This window comes from Pseudopipra pipra, chromosome 8, assembly GCF_036250125.1.
Source record: "Pseudopipra pipra isolate bDixPip1 chromosome 8, bDixPip1.hap1, whole genome shotgun sequence".
Taxonomy (NCBI): domain Eukaryota; kingdom Metazoa; phylum Chordata; class Aves; order Passeriformes; family Pipridae; genus Pseudopipra; species Pseudopipra pipra.
This window is the reverse complement of record NC_087556.1, coordinates 21,774,430-21,793,901: the sequence shown is the minus strand read 5'-3', so window position 1 is coordinate 21,793,901 and position 19,472 is coordinate 21,774,430. Positions and strand designations below refer to the sequence as shown.

Below are 19,472 nucleotides of genomic sequence, written 5' to 3'. Positions count from 1 at the left end.
TTTTGTCTACAGCATTCTTCCATTGCTATCTGTGGCCTGAAAATGAATGAGACCGTGCTGGAAGACTGAAGAAAAGAAACAAAGAGATGCAAGGACAGCACTGGAGCAAAAAGCTAAACAGCTGTTTGAAAGCAATGTGGAGACCAGCAATCAATGTTCTTGCAGAATGGAATTACAGAAGCCCAAGTCTTCTTGAGCAAGGGTTCCTATTCTTCTGGATTACTCCAAAATGGAGAAACACCAGCATTGTGAATACCACAGAAGAGCTTATATTCTGTTGTGAATAAACATTGTATTTTAAGATGCTCTAACAAACAGAACCTGCCAACTATCACTAGCACAAACATTAGTTTGACTTGTTTAACAACAGATGGTGATAAAATCCTTCTCACAATGTGGAGGGGAGGAAAAAAGGTTTAAACTGAAATAAAAATCCTGGCATTTTGGTAGGGTTTCTGCCTTTTTAGATATATGTTCAAATATGCATTTCTGCATACTTAACAGTTTGTTAAATATGTGAAAAGCTCTTTGTGCTTTCCATGAGCTGACAAGAAATGAATAGAGAGTTGTCCAGGAAATTTCCGCAGTACTCTTGGTGCTATCCTTTTCTATGACAGCATATGGATGCAGAACAGTGCCATTCTCAGACTTTTACCTCTGCCTCAGCTATTGCATTCAGTTGTGAACAGAAAAAGAATTTCTTTGTCTTATTGCTTAAAATGTATTGAAAAAATTAATCAGGGAAAAAAACAAAATACATTAGCTTTTACATGGGCTAGATTTTATAAGATTAGATTAGATTTTATAAGGGCTACCATGGCCCTTAGAATTATAAAAATAGTGCCAATTTTCCATTTTTATATCAGTGCAGCACATTAAAAATTATAAATAGCATCAACACAAGAATGTAACTATATTTTCAAAGATGCAACAATCTTTTTTATCATTCATACATGTGAAAATACATTTTTCATGTTCATTATTTTCATCATAGAAGCCAGAAAATATAGCCAATTCCAACAATGTCACAAATTGCAGTGTCATCACCATCATGAAAGTTCAAGCACAGAAACTTCTACTGTAGAGAAGTATATTCATCTATGTCCATGCTGTTTTAAAGCATCTCATAACTGTTGATGATGATTGCAGCAGCCTGTCAGTGACTGGCTTCAGCAAAAGCCATCTGGATAGGACATGGCACAATAATTTCCTCCATTTCAAAACATACTTGCAGCTGAGCTCTTCCTCTTTTCAAGACAAGAAAATAGTTGAATGCTTCTAACATAATATATTGTCAATGACCAATTTATTTATTCCAGACAGTATCTGAACATATTGCATACCACATAAGCTCCACAGTTTACATTTACCAACAGATGTTTTTCTTTCTGGAGCAGATGGTATATTGAGTGTACTGTGATATAATTCACATTTGCATTATCAGTGATGAATGCTAATGCATTCCATAAATTGAGTTTTGTGGTTTGATATTTTTAATAACCGTACCATCTTTGTAAAAATCAGTTAGTTTGATAATACAATCAGGGAGGCAAATTTCTTCTCTCAGTTGCACAGAAAGGTAAGATTTTTCTTATATAAAGGTAAGATTTCTTAAAAAAACCCACAAATAAAAAGAAAGTTGCAAGAGAGATTAACAGTTTGTTATTATCCTTGTTTGGTCTGCACATGCTTACTCTGGGTTTGGTGGCTAAATATTCAACTTCAAAGATGGAACAACTTTTGTAAGAATTCCTAATTTTCTAAGATATGAGCTAATTTTGAGTAATACATTCTCAGCAAGAAAACTAGATAAACTTACTTTATGAAGTCCTCACAGGCATTAATAAAGTGGAATAATTGCAAGTCGAACAATATGTTGCCAGATAATATTAGTAACTTCACTATTCTTAGGCATGGTGGGTTTTTTTTAATTTAGTATTCTGCTAAATTTAAAAAAATCCAAATTGTTTTGGATTTTATTCTCAACATAAATTATTTTTCCCATTATTTTAGGATTCTGGAATCTAGAATGTCACTAAGAAGTATCTGGAATACCCTGTTAAGTAACTTCCTGAAAGAGATTGATCAAATAAGATGTACAGGTCCCAACAGTATTCTGTTTTTACAGTATCCAAGGTATCTCAGATTCACATAAATGAACTCTCTCTTTGGTTACTTTCTATGATTGCAGATTTTCCTTGAGTCAAACAAACTTCCTATTGTCAGATTACTTTTTCATCCCACATAGATATTGCAAGCATAAAGCAGTTCTTTTACTGGCATAAACGAGGCCAGTCTCCTTTAAAGGCAATAACTTTTCATCAGTTTAAAATCAGCACAATGTAAGCTGAAACGGGTCTCCTGATCCAGAAGCCTCAAGTCCGGCTTGTGCTGGGTGAGAGCAAATATCTCTTAATAAATGTAAGTCAAACATTGCCCAATACTGTGATGCTGTTAGGTATCTTATATTTGGGTTTACACAGTTTGCTTGGTTTTGTACAGAAATGACTAATATGTCATAAGGGACTAAGGCAGTGTTATACAAACTGTGAAAAAACCCCCACAGATTAAAGAAAGGACACAGCAGTGAAAAGACCACTGGTTGGATGTGGCACGGCAATTCCTAAAAATAAATTTTTTACAATCAGAAATCCATACAACAGCAGGAATATGAATCACACATATAAAAAGCTAAGAATTTTAGGCTTAAAATTCTGTTCCCTTACAGAACCCGGTGGCATACTATGATTGATATATCAGCATAATCATTTGAGATTGCTGTCCCTTTCTGCTTTTAGATAAATTATCTGCAGTGAAATTCAACTAGTACTCAACATCATATGGCTGTTTGTGTGATCTTTTTGAAGAGCTAAAAAGGGAAAATGAACAGTTGTCCTGTTGCAATAAAAATAACTGTCAATCCTATTTGTTGCTTTTAAAAAGAATTGCTGAGATTATAGATTCTGGAAGTTGGATACTTTTGAAGATATTATTCCCCTTTCCTAACAGCAAGAAATTCTTACTCGTAATAATGGGCTCTCACAACTAGCCCATATGATGTTTTTCATACTGCAAGTCATTTGTTTTTCTTGAATACTATTCATTCACTGTAATATACTTAGCACTCAGGTGAGCCTCCATTATTGTTTTACAAATATTACAACCTTATCTTAAAATTTGTAACTCATAAGAGCTCATTATTACTAATTTTTGTTATTCTTTCCCATTTGACTGTGGTTAATTTGTCCTACCTTGTACATTGAAGTTTGTTTTTCAGGGATTTAGTCTGTACTCACCTTATTTGGCATGAAAAATATTTGCTTCTAGGGGGATTTACTACACCTCATTGAGGTTCTTATTTTGATTTCTCGGGGACTGGAATAATTGTAATATTAAATTCATCATTGATGGCTCTGATAATCTTCATACCTGTTCATCTCTCCCTCACATTAGAATAATGTTTATTCTCTGTTCAGCCTTTCTCCTTTTTAAAAACCTGAAATTCTTGATTTGCTAGTAATTTTGTATGATCATTAAACTTCAGTTCAAATGTTTCTTGGAGGCATTTTTTGTGTGGTTTGCAAGCTTTAATGAAAAGTCATTTGTCATCCAGTGCAGATTGTCTTAGAAGCCATCTGTCACTAAATTTCATAGTGGAGGGTCCCACTGATCCACAGTTTCTTTCTCACTTGGGTGCTTTTGAAAACCTTTCCCTGTATACACACAGGTACCAGTGAGGCTTGCAGCACATTTTAAAATTTTTACTATTACTTTATTTGCATCTGACAGAAATTTGCTTAAAGATGTTCAATATCCCCACTTCTGGTCATATGTGGCCAAAGGGAACCACTGGTGAATAGGCAAATAAAGGGGTTGTGAGTCCTTCAACAGGGAGGAGGAGACCACTTGTTCTGTGATTTACAGTGGAGTTCTTCAGATACATGTCCTCTTCCCCTCATAAAGTCAGATCTAATGGGGGGCAAGAGGTGAGACCTAATGGGAGAAAAATATACATATTCCTTCTGTAATTATGATGTCTTGCCCAAAAAGATACTGATAGTTGTGGTATTTGGCATCTTTTTTAGTGCTAGTATCATGAAGGATTCAAATTAAATCATCCATCATTTGTCAAGAGCCCTGCAACAGCTACAGCCCTGCAACTTGTCTGAAAGGGTTTCCAAAACAACCACTTCCCACTCACATAACGCCAACACAAAATATACCTTCTAGCAGACTTTAACACATTTAAAAGCATACTGTAAAAGGCCAAAAGGCAGAAAATTATGTCTCTGATACCTTAGTTTAGTTTAAAACATAGAACCCAAATTCATATATCATAAAATAATTTAAAGCAGAACCAAAGGACTTCAGGATCACTGGAAGCAGTAGATCCTAGCTATCCTCTCAACATTGTCTCTTTGATCTTTTGAGTGTCAGGGGAGCGTAAAAGCAAAATTTCTTAGCCACTGCACGTTGAAGTATGGGATTCATAGAGTACAGTTATGAAAGCCACAGGCCCAGATGGTCTTTCAACCCTTCCTTAGGCTACTAAAAATTGAACACTTTCAGACTTGTATCATCAGCAATAGTTTCCAACTGCAGAAACACTCCCACATAGTCACACAATTAAATAACCTCATCAAGCTCCATATTTGAAGTTATATGTACCCAGCTATGAAGACAATTTCAAATCATCTCTCTTTAAATGTTTAGAAATATACAAAGATTACTATTTTATTTTCAAAGTGCTGGGACAAGGTTTTTATTATTTACTCTTTTTTTCCCCCCAGTGTTGCAACCACCAACTTGGAATGCAAACTACACAACCCCAGCAGAAAAATCACTTATTCTTTAAAAATTGAGACCTTCCTTTCTATTTTCTATTTTATCTTAATGGACAGCTTTCTGAGGAGAAAAAGATACTGAAGCTAACAGAAAACTTAGGATAATTTGGACATACTATGTTCATGAATATAAACAAATACATGAAACAATGCTAGAAAATATTTCTTTATTTAATAAAAATGTTTCTGAGTTGGTTTCAATGTAAATGTTGCTACCTTATAACTTCAAATTGTGGCAAAGGATCTGGGAAGTTTCGTCATTTCCAAAAATCCCTGTGAATTAGCATTTTGATTTTGGAGAGAATGAAACACAAAAAGAAAAATACCATGTAGCATTATTTTTTGCTGCACAGTCACAAAGGAACTAGAATCAAATGCCTTCAACAATAATAATAATAATAAAGTAGCTTGTTTTTTAAACAAGTGTGTCTACTTACAAAAACACAGCAAACTAGGAGCCTTTGTACTTACCCTACACATGATCTCTCACCCCATGGTCAGTCACCAGCTGCAGGTATGATTGATTCTCATCAGCCAAGTGATATAACATTTCCCCAAGGCACCTGGGCTTGTGGGATATGTGGTTTGGTATCCCCCACCAATGCAACTCATATGGATTGTCTGTATTATCAATAGTATTTGAGAATGCTATTTGTTTGGAGGTATTAGCTGAAAAATAGTGTTAGATTTTATGGGTTGCCTATAATACACATTTATTGAAGAAGTCATTAAATACATATTTTTAATTAAGTATTCTGAAGGGGTCTGAGCAGCATTCATGGAGCCTTTTCCAGTTATCATTTGACATTGTGTGAAGTGATACTTCTGATTGGCTTTAGCAGAGGATCGTAGGTCAGGGTGGCACAACATACAATTCCATTGTATTCCACGTAACCTTCAAACAAGGAAATGTGTTGTGGTTTAACCCCAGCCAGAGCCAAGCCCCACACGGCCACTCACTCATCTCCCCACCAGCAGGAGCAGGGAGAGAATCGGAAGGGTAAAAGCTGGAAAACTCATGGTTTAAGATAAAGAGAGTTTAATAGAAAAGCAAAAGCCACATACACAGGCAAAGCAAAACAAGGGGTTAATTTCACTGCTTCCCATGGGCAGAAAGGCGTTCAACCATCTCCAGGAGAGCAGGGGCCCACCACGTGTAATGGTGACTTGGGAACACAAACATTATCACTCCAAATGTCACCCCTTCCTCCTTCTTCCCACCACTTTATATACTGAGCATGATACCATATAATCTAGAATATCCTTTTAGTCAGTTGGGGTCACCTGTCTCAGCTGTGTCTCCTCTCAACCTCCCATGCACCTCCAGCCTCCTCATCGATGTGGCAGCACGAAAAGGCCTCAGCTCTGTGTACACCCTGCTCAACAATAGCAAAACTTCTATATTATCAATGCTGTGTTCAGCACAAATCCAAAACACAGCCCCATACCAGCCACTGTGAAGAAAATTTACTCCACCCCAGCCCAAACCAGCACATCGTGCAAACCAAAAAATGCAAAGACCAGGGAGATGAGGATCAAACAGAAGTTGACAAATAGTTTGTGAGGTTCATGTTTTTAATGTTTAATGTTTAGGCTGACATTCTAGCTGAAAATCTCTGTAATGTCAAATACAGGAAAGAAGAGCTGAAATGGTGGAGTGAAATGAAAATGTGGAATAAATTATAGATGTAGACTGATTTGGGAATCTAAATATCAAGAGCAGGCACTTTTAGAGCAATCCCCTTGTAGACACCTAAGCATGATGTGAGGTAAAACATGCACAATAAAATTATGGCAGAGATATAGTACATCTGAAGATACTTCATTTCCTCATTCAAAGATCCAAATTTTTAGTTAAAAATAAATGGACCAAATCCAAAGTTAGAGTTTGACAGACCTAATACTACAAATCATACAAAAGAAGCTTTAAACAAACATCAGACTATTCATCCTAAATAAATTAACCACTAAAAAGGGAACTCCAACCATGTCTGTCAACAGACCATTTTTCCTAAGGAGCCTCATCAGCTAAACGAAGTTACATCTGATGCATCCTGATTAAAATAAAAGACACTTAGTGCACCCACACAGCAGGGATGCTTGGTCCTCCTCTTAAGGAGGAAGGTTTTCAGAGCTCTGTGTCTTCATTTGTTTATGTGGCTTCAATTAACCTTTCAGACCCAGGACTTGATTACTTTAACTGCAGTTTCCAAAGAGAACTGTATAATAGAAAGAAATAGCTGTTCAAAAAGGGAAAGATTGCATTTCATATTAAGGAATAAAATGGTCTCACCTAAGAAAGCCAAACAATTCTGCCCATAAACTGTAGAAAACACATTTCATTTAGGGATTATAAGGCATGCAGATCTTTGGGCTTGGTGGGTTTTTTTTAACATTCTGCAGCTTGTTTATATATAGTAGCAACAGTTCTCAGATTTCCAGTATTTTGTAGAAAGTCCATGTGGCTTCAGCTGTATTGAGTATTTAGGTTGCTTGGATTTGCAATTTTGTAAAGCTGTGTAGATAGAATTAGCTCTTCCTTCAGTATATTAGTCCTTCAGACATTAACTATATTACTACTCACCAATCTAAATATATCTCATTGCTTTTGCCTTAAGAGATTATTTGACAAATTATACATTACCATAAACCGTGAACAAAAAAAATAACGGTGGCTTTCTTTTTAACTTTTACATTTTTTCCCAGAGATAGAAAATATCAGAGATACTGAAAATTTTTAGAGAGTTAGTCTGTAGATGCCTATAAAACCAATGATCCTTCTCCACTCGCTACTTGCCAAATTGCCTTGGCATAAAGCAGGGGAGGAGGGACAGACATTTTAAAAAAACAGCCTCCAGGAACTTTATAACTGAATTAGTTTGATATGATTTGTTTCTGATTAACAAGTTATCAATAACCTATCACTTTATTTTCCCCTAGGTGCTTTAAAAATATAGTCTATTAATCATCCTAGCAATTTAGGAAATATAAACTGCACTGATCTAAAGTTCTCTTTTCCTTTCCTCCTATTACAAATACTAGTCTGTTCTTGTTACAAGTGTTTGCCCTTTTTCAGGCCCTGAGGCGTCACCTGTCCTTCATGAGTTCAGAAGTATTGTTACCATTGACTCCAACAGTTCCACTACACTGTAGGGAGTTTTCACTAGCTGATGGATTCAGACATGCTCAGCCGATAAAGGTTTTATTTCCTTTAACCTGTTTCATCCCAGCTCTCCTATATGACTTTTATCTTTTTTAATTACAGTCTCAGCTGACTAGCACCATCAAGAACCACTGAAATGATTACAGGGCTGAGACTGTTCAGAACTGCAGGACTAGATTTAATTGATGCAAGAATTGATGTTATGATTCAGAGTTAATTTACTAAAAATGGAGCTTCTGCTTTTCTGGTTCTGCCAGTCCATGCACGATGAGTTTGGCTGGTGCTATCAAGGATGATCCTGCATATGGTGCCTATAATACTAACTGGGGTACCAGCTTCTTCAGTGAAGGTATTCATAACAGAAACTATCTTCTTCGTGGTCAAACCAGGATGAAGATAGAAGAACTTTGTTCTTCTGCTTAACCCAACCCCTCATTTAACAGTTCCACAGTATTCTTTAATAGTTGACTCAGTGAGTAAGCTGTAAGATGTATTCTAACTAAAGCTCAGAAAAATTGAGGGAAATAAAAGAATAAAGGGATATGCTGTTTTCTTTCAATCTTGAAGGAGCCGCCAGAAGTTGTGTTGGTATCTTCTCCCCTATAGGTGGCATAATTGTAAGTCATGTATAGGCAGACAAGACGGAAGTTATTTATTTATGTGGAATTCAGAATGTTTCGTATTTCCTCTGTGGCTTGAAGTATGGAGAAACAGCACAACTGGAATGCATAATTTCTGATAAATGTTGGCCAGATAGAAAGAATATTCAGACAAGGCTTTTGTTCTCTTGCACTAGGATTAAAAAAGGCCACTGGCATGTAAGTGTCAGCACCCTGATGCAAAACACAGAGAAGATACTTCACACTTCAGCACCATAATGCAGGAAGCAATGCCAGTGCTTTATAGTTAGAGTAATTTAGAAAGTAGCATTGTATTTTCAGCTCAGTTAGCAAAACTGCACTTAAATAGGATGCTTTGACACAGGCAAGAAGAAAATTCCTGCCATTATCACATTTTTCTACATCCCTGACTGAGGTTTTAGAATAGTTTATGATGCAGTCTTCTAAAATGAGTAAACAAATTCAGTACATTTTTTCTAAGTATCAAATATTGTTTGAATATGGGAAGCCTTTACTGTAATAACTGTTGTGCATAGCCCTGTCACTGCCATTCTTTCCCCATCATTTCAAGAGGTGTAGTCAGCCTGAACTGAGAAAAAAAACTTTCAGACTTCTAAGAAAGAAAATTATTTGACCATTCTTGGTGTTTTTAATCACCTTTATTCTACAAATGACAATGACTTGTCAGTGAACAGCTTCATGTCCTAAAGCAGTAAATGTCCTTGTTCATTAAAGGATAACTGTATTACAAATTCTTCATTATCATTACAGTGACAAAAGCTACCTGGACATTTTCTGAAACCAAAATACCTTATAGGATTATTTTTATTTCACATCTCAGGTGAACTTCTGACTAAAAAGAGGGTATACCTTTCTAGAGCAGCCAATAGCCATTCCAATGCATATATATCTACTAATAAACAAATTTCCTGCTATCTAAATTGAGCACAGACAATGAAAAGCTTTCATCTTCGAGGGTCACCAGCCTGGCAGTTGAAACAGTTGTTTTCATGCAGGTTGTAATTCAAATTCCTGATTGAGGACCATCACATCACATAACCTGAATCATCTTTAGTCCACATCAGTACTCCAAATTTATAGTATTTTTCTGAACAATTGAAGCTTAGTACTGAGTACTTTTCTTTTCAAAATCCCTTTCTGTGTAATGTTTTTTTAACTGTCACTGAATTATCAACTTCTTTACAGCCTTATGTAGAAAAATATTACAGCTGAAGCCTCGAGTTGCTGAGACTGCAAAGTAGCTCCTGCCTAGGTCATTAAGCCTTATATACAGTAGCAATCTTACATATGGATTCAGTAAAATACTTAAGAAATTCAGTTAACGATAAGTATACCTTTCAGTAATTTCTTGACTCAGCTTAAATGTTTTGAATTATTTAGGTATTGTCACAGCTGACTATTTAAGAAGCAAGTATTGTTCACAGGAATGTTAAATTCCTATTAGAAGCAAAAATCTCACCAGTTTCAAATTTTACCCCAAAACAAGCCCTATCTTATCACTTCCACATCGTAACTTCAAAAACTAACACAGAAAAGACTGGAAAAGATTCTGAAAAGCTTGAACTCTTCTAGGAACATTAGCATGTGTAAATGACTTCTAATATATTTAAATTTTTTAGTTGTCACAGAAACACATATTGTATTATATATCTAAATTACACTGAGATATGGGCAGAAAGACCATTGATGTCAATCGACAAATGTACTGTGGCAAATCATTTTAAGCATTCCTTTCCCATGGTTCAACATAATCCAAGCCAAGATATGCAAAGATTTCTTCCTCACTTCCAGCTTTGAGAAAGATCCGCTGTGAAAAAAATTAAAAAGGAAGTCAATAAGGGTGTTAGACAGAAATTTCAATTGATGTTTTTTGCTGTTGAAAAGGAGTTAATTTTTGACAGCTCTACCCATGGTATTCTCTACAGAATACAGTCTTCATCAGTGTGCCAACCCTGAAATGTGAAAGCAAGTTAAAAAAGAATGTTAATGCTGCTTGATGTTTTCAGCTATAATGACTAGTTTAGAACTTTGTTTTGATTTAGTTTTTCAAGACTCCGTGCACAACTATCAGGACTAGAACTCAAATCCAACCTTCATTTCTCTTCCATGAGAGTAAATAGATTGACTTTCTTCATAAAATCATTAATTTTTTTTTTAATTAATACAGTAATGTTCTCTATAAGTGCATTCAAGCTGATTTGATGGTTACACTAAACACGTATAGCCAAGCATTAAAAGTGTAAATTTTTTTTTTTTACAAAAACACTCCTAATGAATGTTTTACAGGAAAATCTAGTTTTGTTTTTTTGTATCTGTACTTCTGATAACACAGGATTGTATTTTTACACGGGAACAATCACAAGCCTACCTTCCCTACAATGACTGATATAGTAAATCACACAGTCTTATGCATTCCTTTCATCACTAAAGTAAAATAATAATAAAAACATCTGCTAAGATAGGTGAATATTAAAACACTGTAACATCACAATTTAGAGGAGTTTGGAAGTAAGAAAGAATTCATTTCTATTGCAACAGAATACTTAAGTCTCAATCAGTGTTCAGCTTTGAACAATCTCAAACTCCAGCATCATAAAAACTTCAGGGTTAAGCTTCATAATATTCTAGATTTGCTTTCTACTGTGAAAGAGGATATGCTGTCTAGAGAACCCACTAAAAAAAACTTTTGAGTCAGGAAAATCTCTGACTGCTGTAAAGTATAGGAACACATGTTCCAGCACCTCTGCTTTCTCTGCTGCCAAGCAGTGCCTCCAGGAGGGCTATGCTGTCCAGCATACCCATGGGAATGGAGCAGGAAAAGGAGTCAATAACTAGATCAGAGCAGGCCCATGGTATGGTGGAACAACTTCTGGCACCAGAGATTCACAACTGTGAACTGACAGATCAATGTTGTGTCTGCAATACCAAAGATTGCTTATAAATCATAGATAAATGATATTCCTTTTTCCTAGGAAGTTTTTCATATGTCAGATTCTGGAATAAAAGGAACCTACAAATAGCATTGACCAGGGTAAAACTGATCCATTTTCCATATAGTAAAGAGCAGAAATAAAATAAAAGGAGAGAAGACATTGATAACTGCCAGTTGGATAACAGTACTGGGGATATTTTGTTTCTCAAATATCTCCTAGGGAGGACAAGATTTTAGGGATTTTTTTCTTTCTCTTTTGTTACTACTAAGAACAAGAGGACAATCATACAGCTACAGTACTGAAAAAAAAAAAGTAAAACAACAAAAAAAATCTTACACTCATAGATAGATGATATGGACACTCTTTAATAAAAGCTCCTCATATCTGTGGGACCCCATTTCTTTTGTTCTGTCCCTTTATGTTTTCCTCCAAGCTAAACTCATTTCATTTGCTTGACAGGGAAAAATTTTAATACAAAGTATCTGATGCTCAATACCATTCTCAGTAGCTACAAGCCGTGTTTCTAAGTGAATCTCTAGCTGATATCTGCACACTGCTTTAGTGATGTGTTATTAACGTTAATCAAAACCTATGATTTTCCTTCTATGTCCATCTATGCAGAGCTTATACAGTGTTTGCAAATACGATTATTGCGTTCACTACTGTTCCTTCTTGATTTTTCTTTTCTTTTTGCTCAAGAAAAGTAGTGAACTGCTTGTCTAGTTGTGATTCTTTTTCATCTTCTTACTAATATTCTGCAGATCCAAAACATGCCCCATCAACATCAATCAAATTTACAAAAAACAATGCTCTGGAGAAGCTGGTATTACTCTTCTCTTATCCCATTTAATCAATTCTGTTATTTCAATGGATGTAAATATTACATTTGTGGTTGCAAACATGACCATTAACTACACCTAATGGAGAACAGCTGCCATCTAAATGTTTTCTTATATTAATTTGCTACCTCTTATTTATCATTTTGGCATTAATGATCAATAATACTTTAGATGAAAGGAAAGCAGAGAGTAAGACACAGAAGACACCACTTTATGATGTACTAACTCTCATGGCCAAAGTTCAAACAGCTATTATACTGCTATTGTCACTTGGTTTCGTATCTCATTTTAATATGATGAAACCAACAAAACTAAACCATTACTTAATAAAGTAGAATTCTAGTTTTAGTTATATAAATCAGCAATGGCCAACAGCACAGCCCTCTTGAAAAGCACACATTTAACTGGATTCCAAGTAGACTGATATCCTACTGTTTATTACCAAATGACTTGGTAATAACAGTATGTTGCAAATGCCAAACTAAGTAATCTATTTTACTTGAATAATACTATAAATATCTTCCAGCCTGTCACTGTAGCATTTCATTACTATTTGTCCCACCTTGAGATGAACTTAAAAAATTTGTTTGAATACAAATACCTCAAAATAAAAGCTAGTACTGTACAGTATTCTTGATGAAATGGGATTCGATGGTTCTGAACCAGCAGAATCTGCTGAAGAGTGAAGTACTCCAGGTCGGAATGTACAATGTGTGCAGATGTGCAATCCATTGTTCTGAAGATGAGATATGTGGTGGAAATTTGGCTAAGTTCTTTCTCTAAATCCTTATAATCCTTGGTATTAGCTGAGAAACAATAATTAAGTATGAAGTTTCCTAACTGATTACTGACAAAGTTCTGCTTTATACACTATTTGAACATTTGTTCTTGAATAAGTCCCAGCCAAATTGTGCCCTTTTAAAGACAAATAATTTCTTTTCATACCCCATTTTTCCTACTCTTTTCTTAGTTCTGATTTTTACTAGCTTTACAGCTGTAATTCAGAAAGAATGCAGTCATACTTTAGTGGATTTCATTATCCTTTGGAAAACTATGACATTGTGTAGGAGTCACACCCCCTCCTTTTGCAAAAGACCCTGAAGGGCCATAATCATTAAGGACTGTCTGGACTCCTTCTGACATACTATTACATCAAATAAATTGGGGGAGGGAGGCGGGGAGGGCACGAAGAATATTGCCAACAGTATCTTGTTAACAATTTACAAAAACCTTTGATACAACTTTGCTTCTAGACAAGCATCTGGGATGTCATTAACATACACATTTATTCTAACATTTTCTTTGTTTCCAGGATTATGTCGCATACTTTAAAATGGCAAATTCTTACACAGGGTGTTTAGGGATGTTACAATTTAATTTTTTTGCCTTCTCTTACTGATTTTCATGTTGTTTTACATGTGACACCTATTCACATCAGTTTAATTACCTTAATATTTCCTCTTCTTTTTAAAATCATTAAAATGAAAATACAATGGCAAAGTGATCATATTTAACTTTGTAGTTCTTCCAGTATACTGAATGACAAATACCAAGCAGTCTAAACCCCCATTACTTTACACGTCTGAAATTATTACAGAGGCTGTAAGCACGACAATGATAAATGAGCAACAGAAAAGAAGAGGACAGACTGTCATTTGCAAGCTTGGAACTTAACTGTTCATTGTGCTTGGACAGAGTCCATTCTAAAAATAAGTTTTGTGGATAAAGTCAGTTGTAGATGAGTGATGATAATTACAGGACTTGCTTAATCAGCCATGGTAAAAAATAGTACAATGCACCTTAAATTTCTTACACATGTATTTGTCACTTTAGTGACATATTCACCAGTCATCACTTATGCCAAGTCAATTGAAGATTTTTAATTAAAGGTAATTGGGACTAATGAAGAGATGCTGCTGCTTAGATTCCTTGCAATAGCTTACAAGATGCTAAAGCCCTTCTTTAGATATGAAAGGCCAAGGCATTCAGTGAAGCAGTGCACCATAACACCAGACCCACAATTGATAGAGTATACTGTGATGGCTTATTAGATTGAAAGTACCATGATGGTTTATTGGATTAACAGTACAAAGCTATTAAATTGCACACACTCCCTTTTTGTCTAATCCCACTCACCCAAATAGCGTTTGTATCCTTGAAAAAATATCTGTTAATTAAATTAATAAAATGAGCTTGCAGAAAGAATTGTGAAGGCAGAAACATAAGTAATCCATGAAAAAACAAGTATTTTCCATACGATTAGCAGTGGGAATGTTCCTCTATGTTTACCTGATCCAAGTGTTATCCTCTCTGGTCTCTGTCCCTGGGCCATTTTCGCTATAACAAGTGTTGATACACCACCACAGCACACAGGTCACATCAGTACTGCAGAAACTTTTATAATGTATACTTTGCAATGTAGGTATGTGTTTCATTATTTCGTGACTTTCAGTTTATACTGACCTAAACTCCTGCATAACATGCCAAAAGTATTCAACTCTTGAGACTGTCTGATCATTGCATCAAAAATGTCTGCATAATCACACGTCCACAAAACAATACACTGAAGTCTTTTTGTTGTAACATTTCCTGCAATCCTTAAATTGACTGCAGCTATCTTCTGTACTCAATGGTCACATTTAATTGAGTCCAGTGCAAGATTCTGACAATAAATGGGTAGTGCATTAAATTAATTCTCATCTGTGAAAATGTTAGAAATAACCATATACAGAAATAAAACCAACGAGTTAGAATAGGTGCAAACAACCACCACTTTTCTGGCAGAATTTCTATGAATGCTATAACAACCATCATTGAAATTTTTCTAAACAAGTAGCTGTAGTACATAAAATTGTTTCCTAATATATGGTTATTAAATGTAATATGTGACAATAGCCCTAAGCAACTTCTTCTAACCCACAAAATACTGAGGCGAAACTAAATAAATAGACATTTGAAAGCTTAAAGTAGTCACATTTTCATTTATTGTATGATCAAATTTGCAAGGAAAATTGAAAATTTGGGGCTTGTACTATGAAATTCTTTAAAAACAGAAAAGTGAGCTGCCTGAAAGGTAAGAAAAGAAAGAAAGAACAAAGAGATCAGAAAGCAAAAAATATGTTGTTACATCAACTGTTCAAATTTTGAAAAGCTGAAAGTGTGTAGGCACCCACCAATGGTTTATACCTATACAATTTCAGTTGCTTCCTATTTTTGAGTGTTAAAAGTTCCTGTGACTGACAGTACACAAAGTCAGTGAGGAGAAAAGTAAGGTCTCAGTGCAAAATTAAAGATATCCTAATGCTACAGGCTTTTTCATTTGACTATTTTGAGCTGCATGAATTTCTGGTGAACCTTAGCAAACAAGCCTTATGGTATCACGCAAATTCACTGCTGCTTTCCACCTGGGAAGCCTGTTCTGCCTCACTAGCCTGAATATCTCCATTAGCTCACAATCAAAAGAAAACTTGAAAACACTGAGGTCACAAAAAAAGTCAACCTCTGGCAAGGAAAGCATAGTTTTCAAACAAAAACTGGAGTTCCAAGGCCAACCACGGAATGTGCTGAATGCAGATGTCTAGGAATCCTTGGATGTGACAAGTACAAGGACCATTGTCAAAGCAACTGAGTCAGGAAAGCCCAAGAGAAGACAATACAGACAGGGCGAACATATGTTCTGTTTCAGAAATCTTACATCTTCTCTCAGAAAGGTCAATCATAAGAGAAGCAATCAGATTATGTAGACTGATGGATGAAAAATTACCCAAATTCACTCCATGGCACAACTAATTGAAGATTCTATTTATTGACAATTAAGTTATTACAAGCTCTAAAATAAACACTTTGAGTTGTATATATCCTTGATGCCCACCAAATTCAATTAGGTCTATCTTGGACTCATACATATGGATATGCTAGCTAAAAATAAGTAAAAAAAAAAAAAAAGGAGGAGGACAAAATGGAGAATGGCAGTAACAGCTAGAAAAAGACTAAAACCAAACCAGCATGGAGGAGTTACTGAATGGTTAACTTGACACGACCTTCTAATGGTGCCTCCTATGCTAACACTTCTTACAATACTGAATATGCTGATGAGCTTCTGCAGTTCAGCACTTCACATGGAGAATGAATGCAGCATATATGACAAGACAGGGAGGGAAAACTGAAGAAAATACAGTGAAGAGAAATTTTCAGTGGAATTTTAGTTCAGAGATTTCTGAATTGATTTTTTTTTTTCAGGTAGATGTAAATTCAGACTCAAATCTCTAATATAATGAGTCAGAATATTTTAAAGAAAATTTACAGAACCACACAAATTTACTCCAACCACCAGCCAACCAAAAAGCAAAAAAGGAAGGGCACCTAGAATAGAAAGCAGTGAAAAGAGAAGGTGGGGGAAAAGCAATTGCCTAGACAAATTTATCTGGGTCTTAATAAAGACCTGCAGCAGATTGAGTGAAAAGTATTAAACTGTTTTTTAGCTTTTGTTTAGCCTGCAAAGTGATGCAGCAAAAAGAACAGCTACAGGGGAGGGTGAAGAAGAATGTTGCAAACTTAAAGTGTTTCAATCACTTCCTGTTCAAAAATTGTTTATTTCCAAAATATTCCCACCTTCCTCGTTATCAAATGAAATCACTTTCTGGAGTAATTTCTTGCAGAAAGATCTTATGGATTAACTGGTGCAGCTACTAGCTCTAAATAGTATAAGCCACAAGGTCTGAAGAAACCTATGAGAAAAACGCATAACTCCCCATAACAGTAGTGAGGAACTGATTTCAAAGAAAAGTAGCATCTTTCTGAGATAATTTTTATGTCATTTTGTCTATATTTGAGTTTACTAACCTAAAGACAAGCATCATTACTTGGTTAGGATGATTCATAATAATACAAGAGGTGTGAGTGAAAGGCTAGCCTCTGCCACGCATGTTTCTTTAAAATCTTCCCTAAACACCTAGCTCCATGCTATTTTCTATGCTTACCATGTAGAACTTCAGTCACTGAACATCACCCTAAATAGGAGTGGGCTGTGATTTATATGCTGCATGTCAAAAAGGAATATGCATGGTAATGCATAGAGATTTTTACTAAAATAACTAAGAGGAGCCCCGTGCTGCCGTCAAGACTTAAAAATTACTGACGTTAGTAACAGAATTTGGTGACATCAATGTTAAGCCACAGGGACCATGTATCTCTTTCTTTTCAACAGATGGATTTGCACCACCTCCATCCATCTATAAATGGGTGCAGCCCATGCACCAGGATTTCCATCTGTCATTCAGGTCTGTCATGCTGTGCTTTGCAGCCTGTATTCAACATTGCAACCAGCTCCATTCCTTCTTTATTGACTTGTAATGACCAAGATTGAAAATATGTTTTGCAAACACTGATCAGGAAGCCATCTAGTTTCTCCTCCTCCTCCTCTATGCTGCTGTTAACTTCACAAGAATGAATGTTGTACATCTTTGGTGGAAAACATAAATCTGCCTCTGAGCTTCAGTGTATCAAATAGCTTTGCAATTTTATACCCATTACAGAACCAGAATTTTGTAAAGCAGCTGTAGAGAAAGCCTTATGGAAGACTCATAAATTCCTGCAGTGCTCTGAGTGATACGAGGTTGAGTGCTTTCAATCTCCAATGAAAGTGTGGGAATACAGCATAACACCAATCCATAAAATAGTGGCTACTTCTCTGAAATCTCTAGCTGAACTCGTTAGGGTTGACAAAGTGATAACAAGAATCACTGTAATCAGTAACTTTCATAGTGAGCAAAAATTGTTTTATGGAGAAGGAGGGGAAGGAAGAGAGATGATAAAAAAGGCTAATTAAAGCAATTTCCAGATAATTATATAAGAGCTTTCAAATAATTGTATTCAGTTATTTTCTTGGGTAGTATGAATGCTGCCAGAAAGTAACATGGAAAAATGAAACTTCTTGATGGTCCTCCATATTCATACTGCTATCCAGCCTGAGAGGGACAGCACCTCATTGTTATCACTAGTCAGTCAGATACATTCTCAGCACGAGACATCGCTTGATGAAAAAAACCATGATAGAAACAAGCCCTAAGGAACTGTGTAGTAATTACCCATCAGTATTTAATTTCATTATGGTCAATACACATTTTTTACATTTTGTGGATTGCTATAATAACTGAGCATCTGTCTTCTAGTACTTTCCTAAAACAATATCACTAACAGCTTTCAGGTGTTCTTCCTTCCTTGTTTTTCCCAGTCTTTTTCATTTGGGTTTTTTGGAGAGGTTTGGTTTTAAGACTGGCTGATGGTGATTTTTGTTTTGCTTGTAATTAGACATTTTACTAAATATTTATGCTATGTTTATGAATGAGACTATCAACAGCACAAACAATTTTATTATAGGAATAATTATAGAACATGAATGCTGAAGTACTAATTGAGCTAGCAATGTGAAGTATGTCATCAAGTTCAATAATAATATTCCACAACACTATGTAGATGCTGTGCATTTTCCATTTGATAGTATCATAACAGTTTTCAGTAGCAAATAACCTGAAGTCCCTCTGACAATATATTATCTCCAAATTTTTTCTCTTTAACTGGTGTTTTCTGTAGTAATATTCACATCACCAAGACTGCTTTAAAATAAAAACTAATCTGTTCCTAATCCAGCTACAAATAAGATGATAAATAAATCAAGAGAGAAAAAATTACTCTTTGAAATGACATTATAACAAACCATGATTGAAAAAGCAGTATTGCAAGCATTATCCATTGACTCGATACCCTCAGGCAAAATCATGTGTAATGGTACTGATGCAAAATAATGCAGTGGAATTTATTCTAATAATTCTGGGCATGAATAATTTTTGAAGGTAATAGAAGCCAGAATCATAAATTCTCATTTCATTTTACCACTGGACATGTCCTGTGCTTTTAATCAGAAATACCAGACTGGAATGTTTCTCTTAAACTTGTCTCTAACTCTAGTTATAGGTTTATTGATATTAAATTTCTGAACAGTAAATAATAAATTAATAAAGTAAAAATAAAAAAATCAGGCTAATACTAGGATA

The 19,472-nt window shown here is 35.3% G+C and overlaps 1 protein-coding gene across 1 annotated transcript in view; it reads right to left on the bottom strand.

Annotated features, from left to right (window-relative positions):
- Window positions 1-6,410: 6,410 nt before the first annotated feature.
- DNTT (DNA nucleotidylexotransferase) overlaps window positions 6,411-19,472 on the bottom strand; it is an 87,142-nt gene continuing 74,080 nt past the window's right edge. Inside the window, exon 11 of the mRNA XM_064662981.1 lies at window positions 6,411-10,455. Coding sequence (XP_064519051.1) covers window positions 10,369-10,455 — 87 coding nt within the window. The 3' untranslated portion in view covers window positions 6,411-10,368. The remainder of the gene's footprint in view (window positions 10,456-19,472) is intronic.